The sequence below is a fragment of the Pseudonaja textilis genome, chromosome 14 (genome assembly GCF_049901715.1).
Source record: "Pseudonaja textilis isolate UNSWEBS1 chromosome 14, rPseTex1.2, whole genome shotgun sequence".
Classification (NCBI taxonomy): domain Eukaryota; kingdom Metazoa; phylum Chordata; class Lepidosauria; order Squamata; family Elapidae; genus Pseudonaja; species Pseudonaja textilis.
In genome coordinates this window covers 926,965-948,210 of record NC_142003.1, presented here as the reverse complement: position 1 = coordinate 948,210, position 21,246 = coordinate 926,965, and the positions used below count along the sequence as shown (strand labels likewise).

The following is a 21,246-nucleotide window of genomic DNA, read 5'->3' as shown; positions in this document are numbered from 1 at the left end:
TTGACACCTGGGGTCAGAATCCCACCCGCCAAGGAAGGTGCCCCAGAAGCAAAGTGAAGTGAAAGCAGCTATTCCAGGCAGGCCCTGAAGGTTGCTCCATCAGAGGGTGGGGCTCCTTGAGGGGAGCCGAAGAAGCTTCTGGGATGAGAAGTGAAACGTCTTCAAAGAAAAACCAAGAAGGTCCAGTTGGCTCCCGGGGAAGAAGAAAAAAGCACCTTTGGCAGAACCAGGACCTGGAGGACCGAGAATCTCCATGGCCCCTTGGGGGGAGGGAGAGATGCTTTCAGTTGGCCGTGCAGTTCTTAGTGGGAGAAGGATCTGGGCAGGGCTGCATTTTCGCCCCACCGGCTTCCTCTCGCCCGGCCCTGTGGGGCGGTTCTCCGACCGGGCTGGGGGAATAATTCTGCGAGTGGAAAGATGCAAGCTTGGGAAACCCGGATTGCAAAAGCGCACCGGGTCACAGCGCATCCCTGGGCAGCTTTTGCAACCCTTTTTGTCGCTTTCGGACCGTTTAATGAGGCGGCCCATGCATGCGGGCGCGGATGCCGGGGTGGGGGGGCAGCTGCATCCATGCATCTCTGCATTCGCTCGCGCGCGCGCGCGCTCTCCACGGTGCTGCTGCATGCCAGCCGGCTGCGAAGGCGCACGCGCGAATCCCGGGCTCCTCGGCAGCCAGGGCGCCTGCGCGAGGGGGAGGAGGCGGGGACCCCTCTCCGGCTGCGCGCACGCCCTCACGTGGGCACGCCGGCCGGCCGGGAGCGCGCCCCTCCCCTCCCCTCCTCTCTCTCTCTCCCCCTCCCCCCCTCCTCCCTCGGCGGGGCCGCCATGTTGGATGGCGCGTGTGGGCGGCGGGTGTCGAAGGCGGCGGCGGCGGCCGCCGGAGCCCGGAGCCCAGCAACGCCCGCCGGCAGCAGGTGGGAGACGCCGAGCAGGGAGACGGGGCCGGCCCCGGGTCTGAGGAGCCCCCCCGGGGCTGCTCCGGAGGCTCTTTCGGGGGAGGGTCGCTCAGGGGGGTCTCTGGCTGCCCCTCTGCTCCCCGAGACGCAGCCCCCCCCTTTTGAAGGGAGCCCCCCCCGACCCTGGCCTGCCCCAGGGGCTTGGAGGGAGGAGGGCTTCCGCTGGCGCCCCCACCCCACCCACTGACGGGGGCGGTCTCTGGGTGGGGAGGGGGTGCCACCCCACGGAGGGAAGGGGGGAACCACGTTGGGGAGGGCTCGCTTTTGTGGGTGTGGGGGGTTATTCTGTGTTTCTTTGGGTGGGGGGGAAGGGGAAGAAAGGAGAGGGTTTTTTTGAAGGGTGGGGGGTCCTGTGGGGCCAGAAAGGGGGGGGCATGGGGTCAACCCTGCCTTGGTGTGACTTCCCCCTTCCCCGCCCCATTTCATTCCCCCTTGGGTAAAAGATGCTCCCTGCACAACAAAGACCCCTCCCCCTTCGAAATGGGTTTGCATGGGGGGCATCTAAGGGAAGGGCTGACCCCCTTTTTGCACCCCCCCTTTTTTTTGCTTTCCTGGCTGTATCCCCAACTATTCCTGGCTGATGCAGATGGGGGACCGTTCATCAACCTCTCCTGATCGGAGGGGGCCTTGGGAGGAGGACATTTCATTTTAATTTCATTTTAATTTTTAATTTTGGGGTAGCGAGGAAATTCGGGAGCCGGCAGCAGCGGCCGAGGCAGGTTTCATGCAGCTTTTGTGCCTTTGATTCAAAGCCAATCCCACCCCGAAGCTTGTGGCCTTTTGGCAGAATTAGGGATAGGCGGAAAGCTGTGACCAGCTTATATTCCCCATTATTGTTGTGGTTTTCTCGTGGGTGTGGCTTGCACTTGGAAGTGGATGGAGCTTCAACGCAAAAATGGGACCAAAGTTGTGCAATTATCTAAAATGGACCCACAAGGGAAGAATTTGGGGGTGGGGTGGGGTCAGTTGTGTGTGTGCAAAAGGAAAGAAGGCCAGTGTTTGAGCTCCTGAATATCCGAAAGGTGTCAATCAAGTGGTCGGTCTGAGTTATGGGAGCTTCTCTGCATGTCTGGGAGATGTTTGTCTTTATCTGAAACACACACACACACACACACACACACACACACATACACACACACAGGGTGGAGAATGGCCTAAGGTGTGGTGTGGGTGACACAACCAAGATTCCTGAGAGTCTCTGCCGCCTCTTTTCTCCAAATCCGGAATCAGATTTGAAATGCAGACGGCTTTCGGTGCTTCAGACACGTTGGTGGAACGGTGAATCTGTGCGGTCTTCTCGGAGCTGGGAATTCCTGCAGTCGGGACTGTGTTTTGTGTTGGGTGGGTACGTCTTTGTGAAGGAGTCATTCTGAAAGGATGTGTATGGCAGGTCAGATCCTAACACCCTGGATTTTCTTTGTCCTTTTTTGTCATTTTCATTTAGGATGAGAGCAGCAGTTATTTTTATTCATGGCAGTGAAATCTGGCGGTCTTTCTTTTGTGTCATCCAAGGTTGTTCCAGCAACCCCAGAACAGTCAGTAGCTGGGAAATACGTTTTCTCCTTCTGCTCTGTCAATTGGAATCAGAATTGTCAGAAAGGAGAGGTCTGATGTTCAATAATTTTCCAGCTATTTTTCTATTATTTTCTGTTGCATTGTGCACATCAGCAGATCATAATTCCTTTCTGAATCGTTCGTTCTGCCCTTGCAAACGTTCTGGGTTCTCTACCAAACTACTGAATTTTAAAACATTTTATTAGAAGTCTGTGTAGTTTGGGAGATACTTGAATGTCATATAAATATGAGTTTAACATTTTAATGCACAGGGACTTGCAGTGATGAAATTTGTTTTCTTCCCTGTTGTACAGCAGCGCAGTTGAGAAAATGCACTTACATTTATGCCAGTATTAAAAAATAGTGGCTGATTGCAATTAAGCGATAATTTCCAGTTTTGGTTATAGATGCATTGGGTACAGTAACCTTCCTTCACTTGGTGCCTTTTAAGAGGATTAGAACTAAGTAAAGATGGAATAGTAAATCAACTCCAAGTGGTTTTGTGGAGACACACCTAACTTCTTAGACAGGTACGTTCTGCTGTTCTGGGATTTATTTTGTTCTACTTTCTAGTCTAGTCTGCAGCTCTGATACTTCTTGTGGTCTCCCATCCAAGCGTTAATGGGTTCTTCGGGCCCTGCTCAGCCTTGGAGATTAGCTAAGAATTTCCGCTGATAGTGCTGGAATTTTGCGAGTTGTTGGCCTCTTGTTTCTGGAGGTGGTATGTTGAAGAAAGCCGGTTGTAAGTTGGGCTGGCATGCTGGTACGGAGCTTGTGAAATCTGTGCAGTGGGGTTGTGATTGGGGTTTCCCCTCCTTTTTTTCCTTAAGAAAGTCAAGTGAAGAGAGTTAGGATAACTTCATTGAGAAGGAGTGCGTGCCCTTTTTGTGCACCCGAGTTAGTTAGGAGTCTTAATATGTATGAACTGCCTCTGCGTCACTTAGAAATGTTCAATTGTCAATTGACTCTGTGGAAGCCTACCTGGGAGTAAATTATACCGAAATATGTGAGGCATGGTCAGCCAAGCATGAGATTAAATTTATGTAGCTCTCCTGAACAGCCCCATAGAGAGTGTCAAAATTCTTCTGCGGGTAGGAAAGGCTGATCGTATGCAGGGACTGACACTGCAACCCACACGCCTAACTTCAGGGTTGTTGCAATGGAAATTTGTGGTGATTATTTTGTCTGGCAGTTTAGCAGCTTCCAGGTCAAAATACATTGCAAAAAAATATTTGTGGCATTTCGACAATATGAGTTGTCTGTATTTTATTATCATTGTCGGAGAAAGGTAAACACATTGCCATATAATTGGAATACATATTTTTTTTGTAATGTTATTAACAGACTATTTCTGCTCAGAATTAAGCCCCACTAATTTAATGGAAGTAATTGCCACCATATGTGTGTGGCAAATTGTAGCCTTTGAATTAAAACCGGAAGCATTCTCCCATCATTTAGCGATATGTCTTCAGATTCCTTTCATTCGTTCTGATCTTAACTGACGTCTTGCAAGTAAGTTTCATGCGGAAGAATAGTGCCATTTGCCAGGGATCAAATAAACCAGTCTAACTACACAACATGAACGTTCAAGTCTTGACTTGTAGATAATGAGTATTTTGGTTTGTCTGCAGCTTTCTAGAGTAAAGTAACACATGATGTGTGTGTGTGTGTGTGTGTGTGTGTGTGTGTGCATTGGCTGGGAACTAAATGTAATATATAGATATACTTATGACAATATGGTATTCAGCTTTGTTCAGGTATTTTCCCACATCATTATAGTTGTGCTTTTAAAGTTGTAGCAATGTTTCAGCAGAATCTCATCTGCCATCATCAGGCTTCGGTATTGTGTTCGTCTGATGATGGCAGATGAGATTCTGCTGAAACGTTGCTACAACTTTAAAAGCACAACTATAATGACGTGGGAAAATACCCGAACAAAGCTGAATACCATACATGTAAGTACCCACAAAAACTTAAGAAAACATTAGATAGATAGATAGATAGATGATAGATAGATAGATAGATAGATAGATAGATAGATAGATAGATAGATAGATCGATCGATCTTTGGTTGTTTGGGTTTTCTCCCGCATAAGATTCGAAGTATCTAGGCAACGTTTTGATGAAGTCTCATTCATCATCTTCAGGCTTCTGTCTTGGCTCTGTGCTTCTCAGTGAACTCTGAGAAGCACAGAGCCGAAGACAGAAGCCTGAAGATGATGAATGAGACTTCATCAACGATCCTCAGATACTTCGAATCTACGCTGGAGAAAACCCGAACAACCAAAGATCCACATACAAATACCCGAGAACCTCAGAAAACACACACACACACACACACACACACATATATTGGCATAAGTACATCTATATATTACATTTAGTTCCCAGCCAATATGGCCAAAGACCATGTTTGCTGTGAACTGTAGATACTACACTGTATCACATCTGCAGAACAACATGAAGTCTGGATCTCAGTCACAAAGCTGAGAAACTGGCACTTTACAGGGCTATAAGGCAGCCTGTGTTTAATTTCGTTTTAAATTGCTATTGTTTCATTTGCTGTTTAACTTATTCATCTTTTGTTTTTAATTTTTAATTCATTGCAGCATAAATGTGATACAAATATATTAATGCAGTTTATGGGAAAGCAGTTGTAATCCACTTTATGAGCCTGATGGTTTGTGAGCTTCCCTGGAAGGCCTGGAAAGGCCGCCTCTCAGTGACTTAAATAGGTTACCCAGGGCGACATCAGGGCTGTGGTGTGAATCCATCAAGCAAACCCTTCCTTATTGGCCCCAGTTATTTTTGGTTCCTCTCTTGCTGAGCATAGTAAGAGGGCGCTTTTTTAGGAGGTGAACTCGGAGCCCAACATACATAGAAACCGGCTGTTGTGTTCCCATAAGATGCAGGATTTCTGCTGGATCTTGAAACTATTTTCCTGGGTTCTTTGGAAGCTGATCTGATGAAGATTAGTAATAGTCACACATTTCCCTAAACACAGCTTGGCTTGCGGTTCTTAGCTACCCTGAACCAAAAAGACGTTGCTCAACCGTTTGCCCGTTGAGGTCACAGAAAGGGCTAGCGAAACTCAGTCTGCTGAATCTGCTCCGTGGACCATAGGTCAGTTTGAGAAGTTATGCTCCAAACCTGAGATGCCCCTGGCTTATAACAGCTGGACTAAGGTGCAGAAACGCTGGCTTGCAAGTTTGACCAGTTCCCTTCCTAGCTGGGAGGGTGAGTCGGTGAGAGCGAAGCACAAGCCTTCCCAAGGTATGAAACAAGCCCTGCCACGAATGTCATCTCTTCATCCTGTTGCTCTCCGAGTGACTGCGGAGTTGGGTGACGGGCCTTGCTTACAGTAAAAATAGAGGCCCCTCTCTGCTTTTCCCACGCGGCACCCCTCAGAGCGCGAGCTGCTTGCCGGAAGCAGGGCCGTGTGTGAGGAGAGGGAATTTCAGCTATCCTCCTGCGTAGGGCCCTGGGGCATCGCGCCCCCCCCCCCTTAATCCCTGCATGCTTTGAGACCTTGGGAAGATGGAAGGAGTGGCAGTGGAAAAGTACAGAATTCTAGGCCGGTTCCTCGCTTCTCCTGAATTTCAGGTTTTAACTCGCTTGTCCTAAGCCAGCCTCACTGACATAAATGGCTGATGGAAAGTATTTGTTTTCAAACTTGGTTTTTAGTAGCCAGAAAGGATTCCCGTGCTCAATGCCCCTGTAGTTTCTGTAGCTTCCCAACGTGCTTGGGGGAGACTTTTATGACTTTGGAAGCAACTTTAATGGTTAATTGTTTGTTGCATGCCTTGCGATGAAGAAAAGAAGAAGTGGAAAATGTTTGCTTCTCAGGATGTTCTTCATGTGTAGACAGACACTCTTTAACTCCTTTAAAGGTTCAAAAAACAGATTCACCTTCTTCCCCCAGATTGTAGTTGCCGGCTTACTTAAGGGATTTAAGTGGAGTTAAATTCTGGATCTTCTTTATAATATAATTTCTTTCTTCTTTAAAGTGATACTCGTGTTTTGAAAGTTGTTTGACGATGTTCACTGGTCCATGAGGCTGGTATCCTCTTGATCTCATTGAGTTAATCTTGAAAGAGTAAATAATAGCTTCTCTGGGCTATTGTGATTTATGAGGTTTAGTCAGCTCTCTGAATCTGCAATTAAAGAATGAAACTGTTCTTGCATAAATGAAGCAGAGAACAAGCAAACAAAACTTTCGTTGTTCGGCTTAGTATACGACGACGTCTTGATTTTTATCCTCTATGCCGCCTCGGTTTAGCTGAAGGCAGGTAGAATATTAAAATTAACTCCTTAATTAAATTAAGTATATTTTATGCTACACGAACTCTGCATTTCAGGGGACAAAAGTAAGAAAAGATTATGTCAAACATCCAATTCCAGGTATATGTTTAGGGTTTTGTTTGTTTGTTATTGCTTGCTGGCTTGGCAACATTTGTGTCTTGAATACTTGAACTGTCTATAGCCTTAGTTGAATCAATAATGTTACAGATAACTCTTGACAAAGTTGCCCCCTTTTTTAGCCAGTTTGCTACAGTCCCTTTGACCAAAAACAGAGTTGGCACTTCAGTAAGGCAAGGGTACTTTGGAGTGATTTGCAAACACTTCCTGTTTTTCATTTCAATAAAGCGGAGAGTTTAATATGTCCTAATGCAAGATCATTGAGCAAGGATTGTCTGGAGGGTTTGGTAACACGGATGTTGTGCCTGCAATGTCCAGATTGTTCACAATACCATTTATTGCAAGCCAAGTGTTCTGAATTTTGTAAGCTTTATTTTAAAATGAGCAAATTGTCATTTAGCATTTGGGAAATCTTTTCCTGTGGCACATCCCATCTTATCATAAACATGGCTCTACACCTTGTAAAATCAAGAGAAGTATGAAATGGGTTTTCTTCTCTGTTTCCACAGCAGTGTGTAAGATCTGCAGTGGTCCTACTCTGCACCCCAAGAAAACTCTGGGTATGGAAATTTGATTTTATTCTCTCTCTAATCTAGCTTTCCCCATCCTTGCACCATCTAGATACGTTGAATTGCAGCTCCATTCCTCTCCAGACAGTCTGTTTGTGTTTATCTACATGACTCTTTGCTGTACTGTTGATAGGAAGCCTACATTGGGCAATGCGATGATATTAGCATAATTCCAGGGCTGGAATGGTTTGAGGCCTTCTTCACATATCTACAGCTCTCTGCTGTCTCTCCATTCCTTAAATAGCAATGTGTTTGTGTTTTAATCTCAGAAATACTTGGTGGACTTGTTGTTCCTCATGAATCAGGTTTCCTGTTTTCCTCCTCCTCCTCCTCCTCCTCTCTTCTCAGTGATTTATGTTGATGGTTCAACAGGATCTCTTCTGGCTTTTGTTTCAAAAGCACCCAATTGTGTAACGCGCCTTGAAGTGCGCAACACGCACGAAAGGCCCACGATGAACTCATCCTGCTGGGGAAAGGCAGATCCCTTGATGGCGGGTGGGCACTCCTAAGCTCCTTGGGGCACGATGGTACAGCGGATGAGGTCCCTCAGGAATCCGAGGCACATAGACTTGGCCGGTAATCCCTGTTTTCCCATAGAAAAATTCTCCCGAAAGCACCTCAGTCCCAACTGCAAAGTTGCAGAGTCAGAGAGTTGGGAACAGATTCGCCCCAATTCCTTGCTGAAGCTTTCGTTCTAGAAGCCCCGAGTGATTAGAGGATAGCGCAGAAGAAGGAGAAGATAAAATAAAAGTAGGCGCATGTCAGCCTGCCTTCAAGTGAGACAATCCTATTAAAGTTTTAAAGGGGGGGACTCTGTCACCACGGTCTCTGTTTGCCTAGGCAGCTGTTACCTGAATGATGAAACAGGAGACTTGTATGAAGTAAAGTAGTTTGTGCTTTAGAGAAACGACACGGATTCCCTCCTTCTTCTTCTCCTCTCCTGGAGTACATTTTACTTTCTAAACCTTGGCTTGATTCTTCTTCTTTTTTTCTTCCCCCTGCAGAACTTCATGTTTGGACAGTTGGAAGGCAAGAAAATTCCAGGACTCCTTGCTGTTCTTCTGTTGATAGGCTCCCCCGCCCCCCCTTTTTTTTTTACTAAGGCAGGAAAGATCTGACGTGTGTCCTGCATGTGGACTTTTACGCCTAATGCCGAGTTTTATGGCATCTGTTAACCGTCTGTATGTTTGCATGTGACAGAATGAAAGATAGGATTCATTTTCCTGTTTAGCTCTGGAAACAAATCTTTTGATTTCCCCCCCCCCCCCCCCCCCCCCGTCAAATGCGCAGCCTCTTTGTCTTATTGGTGTCTGGTGATTTGTGACTTCTCCCTCAAGTCTCTCATGAAAGATTGGAGCAATGGCCGTAATGAAAACCCAGTTCTCTGTTCACCCCCCCCCCCCACAGGTCACCGAAAAAGGGACCATTTAGAATTGGAGGGCAGTGGGGAGGAGAGGTTGGGGGTCTCTTTGGCTCCTTTTGTACCACCGGAAAGAGTTGGATTCCAGAGCTGCAGGGGGTCCCGGGCTCCCCTTTGAAGTCTGGTGGGGTTTGATTCCAAGTCAACAGATGGGGCCTGGGCCATCCTGTGCTTCCCCCCCCCTCCCCAAAGTGGTGTCAGACCTGGAACAAGAAACATTTCTGGCACGTTTTACATTTTCGCTAGAAGAACGCAGGAACATCTTCTGGCTGTTGCTTTTGATCGGCTTTTTAAAAAACCTGTAGCTACGTAAATGCCTTTTATTATCCTGAAAACTCAGAACTTTCCTGCAGTTTCAATAAATTGTGATTTACTTTCCTTACCCACAGAGTATTACGGTATGAATCTCCTTTTGCCCTGTGCTCTCTAACAAGTGGGAGAGTGTCACTCAGGGGTGTCCAGCTTTGGCCTCTTTAACACTTGTGGACTTCAACTCCCAGAATTCCCCAGCCAGCCATTGAAGTTGAAGTCTGCAACTATTAAAGTTGTCACGGTTGGACACCCCTGGGGTACCTTGAGTTAACCCTCAGGACTGAAGGTACGCTAAAACACTGTGCCTGGTGCTAATTATTCGTGTTTTCTGCTCTTCATTTTGGAGTTTTGAATGCTGAATTGTATTAATCTGCCTATTGCTGATAAATATAAACATTTATTCCTTCTCTGTATAGATACGTCTATGGCCTCCTACTTAATGAAAAGAAAGGCCCTATCTCTAAAACGGGGAGCCCAAGCTATATTGTGACTTTGGAAAGCTACGCAGGTTAAAATCCGCTGAGGATTTGGAAACCACAAGTTAGAATTTCTGAAGTCGGTGGCGGATCACTTACTTCTGTAAACAAAACTGCCTGAAAGTGTCAGCTGCTCCTTTCATGACAGAGCCTAGATTGTGTTAGAAACGAGGCTTATGGCCCTTAGGGACCACAACTATTGTGAGCATCTGAAGCTGCTTCTGAGATTGTGAAATGCTTTGTCCAAGGTTTTTGTCCAAGGACAGGACTCCAAAGAAGCTCCCAAGGGCGAAAGGACCGTTTGCCATGATGTGGTTTGGGGAAGAATTTAGCTTCCAATCTGCACATGCGTCCCCCTCTGCCCCGCTTTCTCTCCTCCGCTGTTCATAGCCCTGCCTTCCTTCCGCCTGAGTCACAGGCTGCCCGTTGGCTGAGAAGGCCAGAAAAGGCAAAGTGTTTTCGAGGTGGGATCCAGTGGCCGCACCAGGCATATCAGGAGGCCTAATTGCAGATACAGCTTCAGTTGCAGGAATAAATCACAGGAGCCCGAGAGAAGCGAGGGACAATCGTCTGACAGTTTGCTGCAACTGCCCGAGCAGTTCCCCCTCTCCTCCTCCTCCTCCTCCTCCTCTCTTTTCTCTTGGACAAGTCCACTCGCGTTCGGGTGTTTTCGCCAAGCAGCTGCTGCATAAAGTTTTAATTTTGATTCGTGCTGCAGTTGCAGCTTCAGGGCCCCGTGGAGACCCCGTTTCTGCTGAGTTCACACGTTTCCTGGACGATTCATCAGCAAAGTAATAATCGGCCAGGGCCTCTTTAAAGAAGAGCTAATTCCCTGCTAATGTAATGCTTTGCTTCTAATGAAAGCCATTTATCATGTCTTTTCTATATTTACCCAAGGATGATCTGTCTTATCTTTTCTGCTCTGCCTGAGGGCGCCTTGGCAGAAGCGGGTCAGAGGAGGCGCCCTTACACCTATCTCGGGTGCGCCAGGGTGGGTTCTCGGCCCTGAGGTTACGTCCCTGGGGGCTCCGTGATTCAGGGAACCGGCCAGAGGGAGGAGGGGAAACGATCTCAACAGAAGTGGCTTCCAGGAGCGGCTGCCATCTTGTCTGTGGCCATGGTTCCCTGCTCCTCCTGGTCCTTTAGCTGGCAATGCGAGCTGCTCCCGGCGGTCCTCTCTCTCTCTGTGTCTGGGGGCTCCGGTGAAGAGCTCTTGGAGCGCTACTGCTTGCACGGGGCTGCCTAGCATCGCTGGGAGTGGGGCTGGGAGCCTCTTTCGGGAGCGGCCTTGGCTGTGATGTAGCTAGCTAGGTGCCGCTGAGGCAAGCTCCGGTCCCGTGAGCCAATGGACAGTCCCCTTCCGCCATGTCCGGGTGGGTGGGATGCCGGAGTTGGGTCCGGCCACCTTTTGAAATGCAAGGGAGCCATTGTCACGGGGTTACTAACGGGGTTCCCCCTCCCTTTCAGGCCAAGCTCCCCGGCTCCTTTCATACCGTTGATGAGGAGAGGAAATGACTGTATCGGACCTCGCTGCCCGTCGGTTGTTCTCACTCCATCGTCCTGCCCGAGGGACCTGCAGGGGGGGAACCGTTGGCCTGGCGGCCGATCCCTGAGGACTTTGGGGAGAGATCTGCCTTGACGGAGCAGGCGGCAAAAATGACAACTTCGTCGATCAGGCGGCAGATGAAGAACATTGTGAACAATTATTCGGAGGCCGAAATTAAGGTCCGGGAAGCGACTTCCAACGACCCCTGGGGCCCCTCCAGCTCCTTAATGACCGAGATTGCAGACCTGACGTACAACGTGGTGGCCTTCTCGGAAATCATGAGCATGATCTGGAAGCGGCTGAACGACCACGGCAAGAACTGGAGGCACGTCTACAAGGCTCTGACCCTGCTGGATTACCTGATCAAGACCGGGTCGGAGCGGGTGGCCCAGCAGTGCAAGGAGAACATCTTTGCCATCCAGACGTTGAAGGACTTCCAGTACGTGGATCGGGACGGGAAGGACCAGGGCATCAACGTGCGCGAGAAGTCCAAGCAGTTGGTCTCCCTGCTGAAGGACGACGAGCGTCTCAAGGCCGAGAGGGCCCAGGCCCTGAAGACCAAAGAACGAATGGCTCAGGTGGCCACCGGGGTGGGGAGCAACCAGATCTCCTTCGGTCGAGGGTCCAGCCAGCCCAATCTGTCCACCAGCTACTCCGAGCAAGAGTACGGGAAATCGGGAGGCTCCCCAGCTTCCTACCATGGGTGTAAGTGCAGGTTGTGGGCTTTGGGGTCCTTCCGCACTCTGCCCCTCTTCCGACGGGAGGAGAGGCGGGCCTGCGAACCAGCTACTGGGGTCTGGCCCTCGCTCGGCTGGTGCTTGGATGTTCTCCGGAGCAGAATAAGAAGCCCTGGAGTTGGGTTGGAAACGGTGTTGGAGACACCTCCCTGCAGGTGTTCCATCCCATCCCGCTTGGTTATAATTTGGAGTCTTCTTCTCTGGTAGAGAATTTTGTTGCATCTTTATAGAGATGGAGAAATGTCTCATTGAACTGTTAGAGCTGAAAGGTTGGAGTACTAGATTCTTGGACCGGTAATAGTAATTTTCTAAGGTAATTTCTGTGAGTCTGTGAGAAGCCTGGTTGCCATCCTTCCCCCCCCCTTTGGGCAACGTTTCTCAGACACACCTAGTGGGGAGCCCTGGGGTTCCCCAGAAGGCTCAGCCAGCTGAAATACCCTCTGGGATGTGGGTCACTTCTAGTGTCGGGGAACCCAGCCTGGAGTTGCCCCATGGCAGAGCTCCAGTTTTTGACTTCCTTGTAGTTTGGGCATCCAAAGGTTTTGGGAAGCGGCGACAGGGCAGGTCTCAGAGTGTCCGAATTGGATCTACTCAGTGCCATCTTGCGCAAACATCTGAGGGAATGATCAGGCGCTTTGTAGCAGGATAACAAAGGGTCCCTTCATGGCTTACAAGGAAACCGTTTAGGCTGGGCCGTTGGGAGACGAGGCTTTCACTGCAACGCCGGGACGCTCCGGAAATCTAAGAAATGGTGGTGATTGAGCTGTCCTTGCTGGTCTCCTCATGACATCAGGGGTTTCAAATGTGGAGTGGAAGGTGGAGGTAGGTCGCTCCCATTTGCAGGCACCGTTTTATAAAATGTAACGGGGAAGTCGGCGCATCTCAGTCCGAAAGGCTGCTGTGATTTTAAATCCCGGAGAAATTTTAAGCATGCCTCAGAAACAACTTGCAGTTAGCTGAATGTGGAAACTGAGGGAGGTGAGCTGTCCTAACCAGATGTACTCGGGCCAACCGCGCTGAGTCCGGAGGGTTTTGCTCTCTGTCCTTGGTGTGCCTGGAATCGTCCTTATCAAGGCTTCCTGGTCTGGATCCGGGGGAGGGTGAACCTTTCGCTTGGTTTGACGTCGCGTCCAGACGAATGCTTCATGGACCGAAGCAGGCCTGGGGAGGAAGCAGAATGCCAGGGAGAGCGTAGTAGCTTTTGGGCAATATTTCTTTATGAGGATTGTCTACTTTGCCCTTCTAGCTTGACCTACAGAAGAGGCCTGGGATAGAGGCCTGGGGATTTCTGTACGTTAAGTGTGCCCTTTTTCCAAGGAATAACGGCAGACAGTGGGGTGCGTGTCAGCAGAGGAAACCTTTCCCAGCCGTAAGAGCCTCCCAGGCTGTTAGGTTGCCCCTCGGCCCGGCTTGCTGGTGCCACCTGATAGGGCCTCATGCTGGCAGAGAGAGAGAGAGGCAGCAGTTCTGTGTTTAGGGTGAGTCCAGTTTAGGGCCTGCCTTCAAGAGTGTCAGCGTCAATCTTAAAGGGTGGGGGGCCTAGGGGCCCCTACCCAATCAGACCCTCCTGGCACCCCACCCGGCTTTCGGATCAGTCTGTATGTGCAGCCTGCGAAATGGGGAACCTCAGCCTGCCCCTCCCGTCACTTTTGGGGAGAGGGCAAGTTAGAGTGGAGAACCATCTTTGCGAATCCCCTCTTCCCAGCCCCAAAGATCTGTGACTGTAAACCTCCTGTTTACTTTTCCTCAGGCAGATTTGGCAGTTTACAATTCTGGGTTATCTGTTTCTTACTAAAAGGAGGGTTGGGTTGGGTTGGGTTCTAATCTAATCTAATCTAGTCTGCCCGGGGACCTTACCGTTCAAAGGTAGATGAGAGGAATGTGTGTCCCGTTCCCCCCCCCCCACTTGGCCTCAGTTGTGGACGTGGCGCTGACCCTGCGGAGGAGGACGGCTGAGGTGGCCAAGGGGAGGCCTCAGCAGCTGAGCTGCTCGGAGAGAGCCGAGCTTGTGCCCGTTTTCCCCTTGCAGCTACTTCACCAAGAGTGTCTTCGGAACTGGAGCAGGCCCGGCCTCAGACCAGCGGGGAAGAGGAACTGCAGCTGCAGCTGGCTTTGGCCATGAGCAGAGAAGTGGCAGAACAGGTGGGTTTCTCCCAGAGCAGCAGCATCACCCGGTACACCTGGGGTTGCTCGGCTGTCTCCTCCGGAAAGGTGAAAGGAGGCAAAGGGCTGGGAGGAGCACAGCCCTCGGTTCCCTCCCCTTCTGGGTGTGGTGGGTTGGATTAGCAGGGGGCCGGTTCCGCAACCCTGCAGGGGCCCTGTCGGCACCGCCCCAATCCCTCTATGAACTGCAAATGGCTCCTGGAAACGTGCCTCCCAGCTTGGCTGTCATGGTTAAGCAAGGAGCTGACGATCCGTGGAAGCGTCTGACAGCTGTTACGCGTTACGCACGATCAAAGGAAAGCGGCAGCCTTTTGGGGAATGGATGTGAATCACCCCATTGGGCCACTCTGGAACCATCAGTCAAATCCTAAGCAAAACCTTTGCAAGTCTGCGATTAGGCCTTGAGGGCCAGTTTCCCAGTCTGGCTTCTAAAACATTCAGTGGACGAGAGTGGAAAATTCTGAGTCTTCGAGGCACCCGTGCCTCTGCAGGGGAGGTGAAGCAGGAGTGGAGAGCGGGCGCTTTAGCTTCTTTGGTTTTGGTGCCCACCAGATCAGGGCTCTCCAGACGTGTCAACGTCTTAAGCCTTGTGGATTTCAACTCCCTGGGATGTGTAGATGAATAGGTAATGAAGCTGTTACCTGTGACGCAACTGGGCTGGGAGTGTTGGCTGTAGCCTAGGCCAGCAAAGTGCCAGCAGAGCAAAGTGCCCTTCCCTGTCACGCCAAGGGGAGGGCACGGACGAGTCCCGAGCCGGACTTGTGGCTTTGCTTGAGCCATTGTGGGACCCTGGTTTAAGCCTCCCCCCTCCTCCTCTCTGCAGGAAGAGCGCCTGCGCCGCGGCGATGATTTGAGGTTGCAGATGGCGTTGGAAGAAAGTCGCAGAGATACTGTCAAATTTCCCAAAAAGAAGGAGGTAGGCGGTATCCTTTGCAAAGAATTCTCGGAGCTCGCGGGGAGGGTGGGACGGATTAGAAACAGAGCCAGCACTGCAACTGTTCAGAGACAAGAGTGTTTAGCCTAAGGGGGCGTCCCTTCCGTACTGGGATGAAAAGGCCAAGGGATCAGCCGGGGGCTCCTGAAAAGCGTGAAATGGGGCGTTTTGCCCCCTTCCCTGCGCTCCCGTCGTCTTCCTTTTTGAAAAAAAGGGGGATTTGTGGGGGTCCCGTGGAATGTTTGTTCCCGGCTAAAAATAACCTTTGTCAGCAGCACGCAGCGTTGCTGGACCTCATGGACGCGCTGCCTTCTTCCGCCGCCACCCCGGCCCCCAAGGGAGAGTCTTGGAAGCCCCCAGCTGCAATCAAGAAGGCCGACCCTTGGAGGGCCGCTCCAGCCAGCACCGCCCCCTCCGATCCCTGGCAATCGTTCGGTAAGAGTGGGGCAAAGGGGTCTGCTGCTGCCCTCTCCCCCAGAGCCCTCGAGGTGGTGCCGGTCCCCGGAGGGTCTCCCTTGTAGTTCGGTGTCTTTGGGAAGGCCGGGATTTGGGGGAACATTTTATTCCTAAACCCAGGGAGATGCCACCCATCCCCCGCCCCAAGGTTGAAGGAAACGGGCCTGCAGCTGCGACGATGCCTTGCGGGCTTTGACTCGATTCGATGATAGCGGGCCCTTGTTTTAGCTTGCCAGCTCCTTGGCTCCCTCGGAGGGGGCTGAAGAAATCAGATTTATGCATCTAAATGCCGCTGAAAAGGGCGGCTCAGAGCGGAACAGAGGCCTTTAAGTCTCGCTTAGCTGGACTGGGTTTCCAGTGGCATTCAGTCAGCGCCTTCTCAGAAGGGGGTCTTGTCCTCCAGGGCTGCCATTGCTGCGTCTGCCCGCTTTTGTCACCCGATTCATGAAAGAGCAGCTTGTTCGGGAAGCTTCCACTTAGGGGAAGCCCCAGGCAGTTCGCCCTTCTTGCCTGGAATGGTTGACACGTTTGCAGGAAATGGAGGCAGCAGCGAAGAGATTAGCTGCTTTCTCCGGAAAGCTCTGCGGTCTTTCCCATCTTCGGGACACAGTGACTGGGAACCTGCACCTGTTTGTAGATGTGAATCAACGTCTTAATGTGTGCGCGTGTGTGTTTTCAACACAACCAACCAACAGAATTTGGTTTCTCATGTTTCAAATCAATGTGCCAAGAAGACGGGGTGAATAGTGACTTGATATTTTAATTCTGTCACTTAATCATGCTATGCTAATCAAGAAACAACGTTTTAAGTTTTTTAAAAAATAATAATTAAAAAATCCTGCCAGACACTAGTTTATAATGAATGAGTTATACGGTAATATGCCTTGGACAGGCAGCAAGTAGATCCGGATAAGTGGATCTTAAGTGTCTGAGAAGATCAAGAAGGATTCTTAATGGCTCCTTGTTTAACTTCAACAGAAGCAGCAAAAGATTCCTTTGCCCTACTTGAAATCCCATGTGTGAGTTTAGGATTTCTCTTGTGAAAAATGGCGCACCAAATTTTGACTTAGGGTTCTAAAGGTTGTGTGTGTGCTATTTGCCCCTGGTCCTGTTGGGGAGCATCTGACTTGGGATTAGGGTTAAATAGATAAACCCCTCCAAACGGAAGTTGCCCTCTCGCTGGTAAGGTCTGACTTTGCTGTGAAGCTTCGGGGTTTGTACCTCCTTTGCCTGCAGGTGCCAAACCAGCCACCTCCGTTGATCCGTGGGGAGCCCCCGCGGCCTCCTCAGCTGCCCAGCCTCTCCCAAAGAGTGCCGATCCTTGGGCTCCTTCCCAGCCCTCGTCTGTGGCAACCAAGACAGCCGTGGACCCCTGGGGAACAGCACCAGTCAACAAGCCAATCTCTGCTTCTGGTAAGTAGGATGCCTGGCTAAGTCTGAGGCATCTTCTCTGGCCTGTGGGTGAGAAGGGGCTGGACGTGGGGGCAGAATGACCGTCACGCGGATGCAGAGGTGGGAAATAAGAACAGCCCAGCTCAAGGGATGGGAAGGCTTTCTTTAAAACAATGAAAGGTGACGGCCGTCTCTCTTCAGCAAAGGAGAAGCGGCGGACATTCTAACGCTTTCCTTTTATTCCCCAGACATTCCCCCCTGGGCAAAACAGTTTTTTACTTGGGGGAGTTTTCCTAGGATGCAGGCGTTCCTGTGTCAGGACTCCTCTCACTTCCATTCCATTCCATTCCTGAGGCCACTGGTAGCTTGGTCTGTTTCTTGAAAGAAATCCACTTCAATCGGTCTGGAGCCCGAGAGGCTCATGTGCTGGGAATTCACTCACCCGAATCTTTGGCGGGTGGGCTGAAGGAACCTAGCAGAGGTTTCCTGATGAAGCTAAATAGGTTAGGGCAGGGGTCTCCAATCTTGGCAACTTGATAACATTTGTGGATTTCAAGTCCCAGAGTCGAAAGTTGCCGAGGGGGGAGACCCCTAGGTGAGGGCATCCTGCAGGGGTCAAGAGCTGGTGGCTCAGCCAAACATGGAAAGGCCCTGATCCCAGCCTCTCCAGTCAGGGTGGCCAAGATTCTCGGGTGGAGTTTTGCAGCTGGGTGAAACCAGTTATCTTGTCCTCCACTAATGAGAGAGAGAGAGAGAATTAACACCCTGATTGGCAGGTGTTGGCGGAGACAGTATTTTTCTAGGATTATAGAGAAAGAGGCCTGGCTGTGGTGGCAAGATTCTTGTTTTGCATTGCAGGTAGCAAATCTTTCGACCTCTTCAGCAATTTGAACGGGACAATTAAAGACGACTTTTCTGAATTCGACACCCTTCGGACTACTAAGCAAGGTATCTTTGAAATGGACCCCGTAGTTGGGCTGCTCTGAAAGGGGGCTTGGACACCTGGCGGGAAAACACCGCTGGATGATCTTGATAGCCTCCCCCAAATTAGAAGAAGAAGCAGAAGAAAAAAAAAAGCCACAAGGGAGAACCTGACTCCTGTGAAGATTTAGGAAAACAGGTCGGCGTTCTCAGGGTCAGTGCTTGGTCAGGCTGGGATTTCAGTCCCTTGGACGAAGCAGAAAGAAAAAAGAAAAACCAGAGGGACGAGTAAAGCAACCGGCTAACGTTTGAGGGAAGCGCCCGGCCTAGTAGAGGGAACGTGTCCTTTTGAGAGCGATCTTTTCCAAGAGCCGTCTTTTCTTCCTTTCCCGCGGTTCAGGTTCTGCTTTGTCGGCCCAGAACAGTGGGACTACCAGCCCGGACCTCTCGGACTGCCAGCCAGCCGCCTTCTCCTCCTCCTCCTCCTCCTCCTGCAGTAAACAGAGCGCCGCTCGGAAAACGCCCGAGTCTTTCTTGGGCTCCAATGCTGCTCTGGTGAATCTGGACTCCTTGGTATCCAAGCCCCTCCAGCCAGCACCGTCCCTCAACCCTTTCTTGGCTCCAGGTACGTCATTGCCGAAGGTGGGAAACGGGCAGGTGAATTCAAGGGCAGCAGCTGATGTCACGATGCGCTTATTTGGTAGCTGCGTTTGGAGGGAATAAATGTTTTGCGTGGCGGGAACAGGACCCAGAAACACAAGGTGGGCTCTTGGGGAGTCAGCTGAAGCCCAGTTGAGGCAGTCATCCTAAAGCACAGGAAGAAGTGTGGACTTCAACTCCCAGAATTCCCCAGCCAGCTGAGAGGCTGCTGGAGTTTCTCCACACTGCTCAGTGGAGGTTTGGGGGTGGGGGGTGGGGGGAATTGCCTGGGAGGAAAGGTTTGGGGCGACTCGGGGGCTCCTGTGGGCCAGTGAGAGGACCCTGGTTCCATGTTTCATTTCCACCCAGACCGGAGTTGCTCAGTTGCCCTCCTGGTTGGCCACCAGCCGCGGAATCTGGATTCTGGGGTGCTGCAGACCCTCCTCTGCCCCCATTCCTGGGCAGTGGGCGTTGCACGGCCCATCGGGAGGGCCCCTGCCTCTTGGCCTTGCACCGAACGGGGCCTCGGTGGCAACCATGTGCTTGGGTAGCTCTTTGCTGCTGTCCGACTGGAGGCCGTGGAGGCCGTGGACTGACTCTTCCCCCCTCTTCTCTGCTCCCAGGATCGTCGTCAGCGTCGTCGGCTTCTCCTTCTCCAGCCACAGTCAACCCCTTCCAAGTGAACCAGCCGCAGCCCCTCACTCTCAATCAGATGCGGGCCAGCCCCGTCCTCGGAGGCAGCCTGTCCTTCAACGCGGCGCTGGGGCCGGAACTGGGGGCCCTTCCTTCTGTGGCTCCCGTGGTCCTGGCCCCCCTGCCAGCTGCGGGCCCGGTGGCCCCTCTAACCCAGATGGGCCCGGGCGTGAGCAGCGTGGGCGCGATGGGGTCCGTGGCACAGCCTCTCCGCCACCCGGGGATGCCCGCCTCGGTCTCTCAGCCGGCCAACGCCACCAACCCTTTCCTCCTCTGAAGGAAGGCCGGAGTGCGGAGCCCCCCTGGGAAAGGCGGGCAGGACCTCCTCTGAGGCTGGCTTGGGCTGAACCGCCAGTGCCGGAGACCGGGGCGGCTAGCCTGGCGGGCTGCTGTATGTAGCCGCCTTCGGCGGGGACTCCCGGTGCCCTCGGCCATTCGCCCAGCCTGCCCTTTGGCCGCAGGTGGTACTTCTCGCTCGGGTTCTCGGCAGCCTTGCAGCAGAAACGCTTCGCCGTTTGTCACCAGAGTCAGTTTCTGCTCCCTCCTTTTCGTTACTCATTTCAAGGTAATAGGAAGAGTTTGCCACCTCAAAGAGCCCCCCCTCCCTGTGTTGTTTTGTAGGACCATGAGCCGCACCCGGAAGTGCCGCAGCCCGAGCCAGCCCCGACCCCGTGCTTGCAAACACCCGTTCGAGACTCAGAGAGTGCCAGTGAACATGTGTGCACATAACCACACGCTCTTCTTCTAGACTGTTTGGTTCACCCAGAGTCCTTACCAGTCTTGGCGAAAGAGGCACCTGGCCTTTGTTTTCTCTATACATCCTTGCACACTAAAATGTCCAGCAAAACTGTGCCTCCCTTTCCTCCCCCCCCTCCCCTCTGAGAATCAGGTGGGGAGGGCCGGGCGAGCTCGTCTGCGGGAGGAGAACCGAAGCAAGCTCTGTGAAGTCCCGCAAAGTTTTTGTGAAACCCCGCAAGTGTGCTGTTTTGTATGCAGTGTTGAATTTCTACACTTAACCACGGACGGCCCGTGGCTTCCCTCGGAAGGGCTGGCAGGCTGCCCTGGTGTTCAGGGCTGGCTTTGGCTCCGTGCTTTCTGATGGTGGCTTCATTTGGGAATTAGTTACACGTGCCCTTTTAATTTGACTTGCAATGCAAGGCTTTAAAAAAGGCATAGGGTGGGGGATACCGAGGTAATACTGGGGTAATACTCGGGAACTGATCTGGGGGTGACCTTTTGTTATTATGCAGTAATCCTTGTATACTTTTGCACTTTTAAGGACAGGGCCGTTTTGGATTTGAGTTCGCCAGGTGAGCGTTCCGTTTTCACTCTTGCTAATTTTTATAATGTTCTTATTTAACAGTCGATAGTTTTGATAGATTTATCAGGTTTAGTGGAAAAATTAAGATACCATCTTTCTTTTCCAGTTCTCTTCTTCTTTTTTTGATTTAATGTTTCTTATTTATATATAAATATTTTAGCTCTTGGTTTTCATGAAGAGAATTTTAAAGGGAATATCGACAAACCCACCTACTTTTGAACAAAGACATTTGTATTGGGGGGGGGTGAATAGAATAGCTCCTGTAACATGAATTTTGAGAGGAATATGGCTAAGGTGACATTTAAAAAGGAAAACACTACAGTTGCCTTTCAGTTTCCCCGTTTTATGACTCCATCTCTCCACTTCATGTTAAAAAAAACCTTCTGGAAGCCTTTGAGAGGTTGAAGATCATGGAAAATAAATGACTTCTCTCTTGTAATACTTTCACCAACTTAAAAAAACAAAACATTGCTGTATGAATGTTACTTTTAATTAACTAAACTCTTCTAACTAAAGAATGCACTCCATGGTGTTACTTGGCTCTGTTTACAATCTTCTCCAAAAAGTAAACTTGATTCTTTCGGCTCATTTTTTTCCTACTAAGTCCTACTCAGGTTTAAGTAGTTAATAACTCTTTGAAGATTCTTGCTTTCTTTTCAAATGGCAACTACAAGAAAGCACGCATAAACACGTATGGGTGCTTGCACACAGATGTTCTCCGCTGGACGAGGTCTCTTG

The 21,246-nt window shown here is 50.7% G+C and overlaps 1 protein-coding gene across 2 annotated transcripts; it reads left to right on the top strand.

The window, feature by feature from the left end:
* The first annotated feature begins 808 nt into the window (after positions 1–808).
* On the top strand, positions 809–21,030 carry EPN2 (epsin 2). 2 transcript variants are annotated; one of them, XM_026704432.2, is made up of 9 exons: positions 809–914; positions 11,174–11,957; positions 14,019–14,131; positions 14,976–15,068; positions 15,362–15,521; positions 16,779–16,955; positions 17,793–17,882; positions 18,256–18,480; positions 19,118–21,030. In XM_026704432.2, the coding sequence occupies exons 2-9, from the start codon at positions 11,363–11,365 to the stop codon at positions 19,462–19,464; spliced, it is 1,800 nt and encodes a 599-aa protein (XP_026560217.1). In that variant the 5' UTR covers positions 809–914; positions 11,174–11,362; the 3' UTR covers positions 19,465–21,030. The 2 variants fall into 2 exon arrangements, with proteins under 2 accessions (XP_026560217.1, XP_087768933.1); XM_087912807.1 differs by lacking the exon at positions 809–914 and adding an exon at positions 2,090–2,297.
* The last annotated feature ends 216 nt before the right edge of the window (positions 21,031–21,246 follow it).

What these genes read in the sequence shown, in the direction of transcription:
- EPN2 (XM_026704432.2), top strand. Translation starts at nt 11,363, where the DNA reads ATGACAACTTCGTCGATCAGGCGGCAGATGAAGAACATTGTGAACAAT. An exon ending in CGATCCCTGGCAATCGTTCG is followed by an intron (nt 15,522 to 16,778) that starts GTAAGAGTGGGG and finishes CTTTGCCTGCAG; the next exon opens with GTGCCAAACCAGCCACCTCC. An exon ending in CCTTCGGACTACTAAGCAAG is followed by an intron (nt 17,883 to 18,255) that starts GTATCTTTGAAA and finishes CCCGCGGTTCAG; the next exon opens with GTTCTGCTTTGTCGGCCCAG.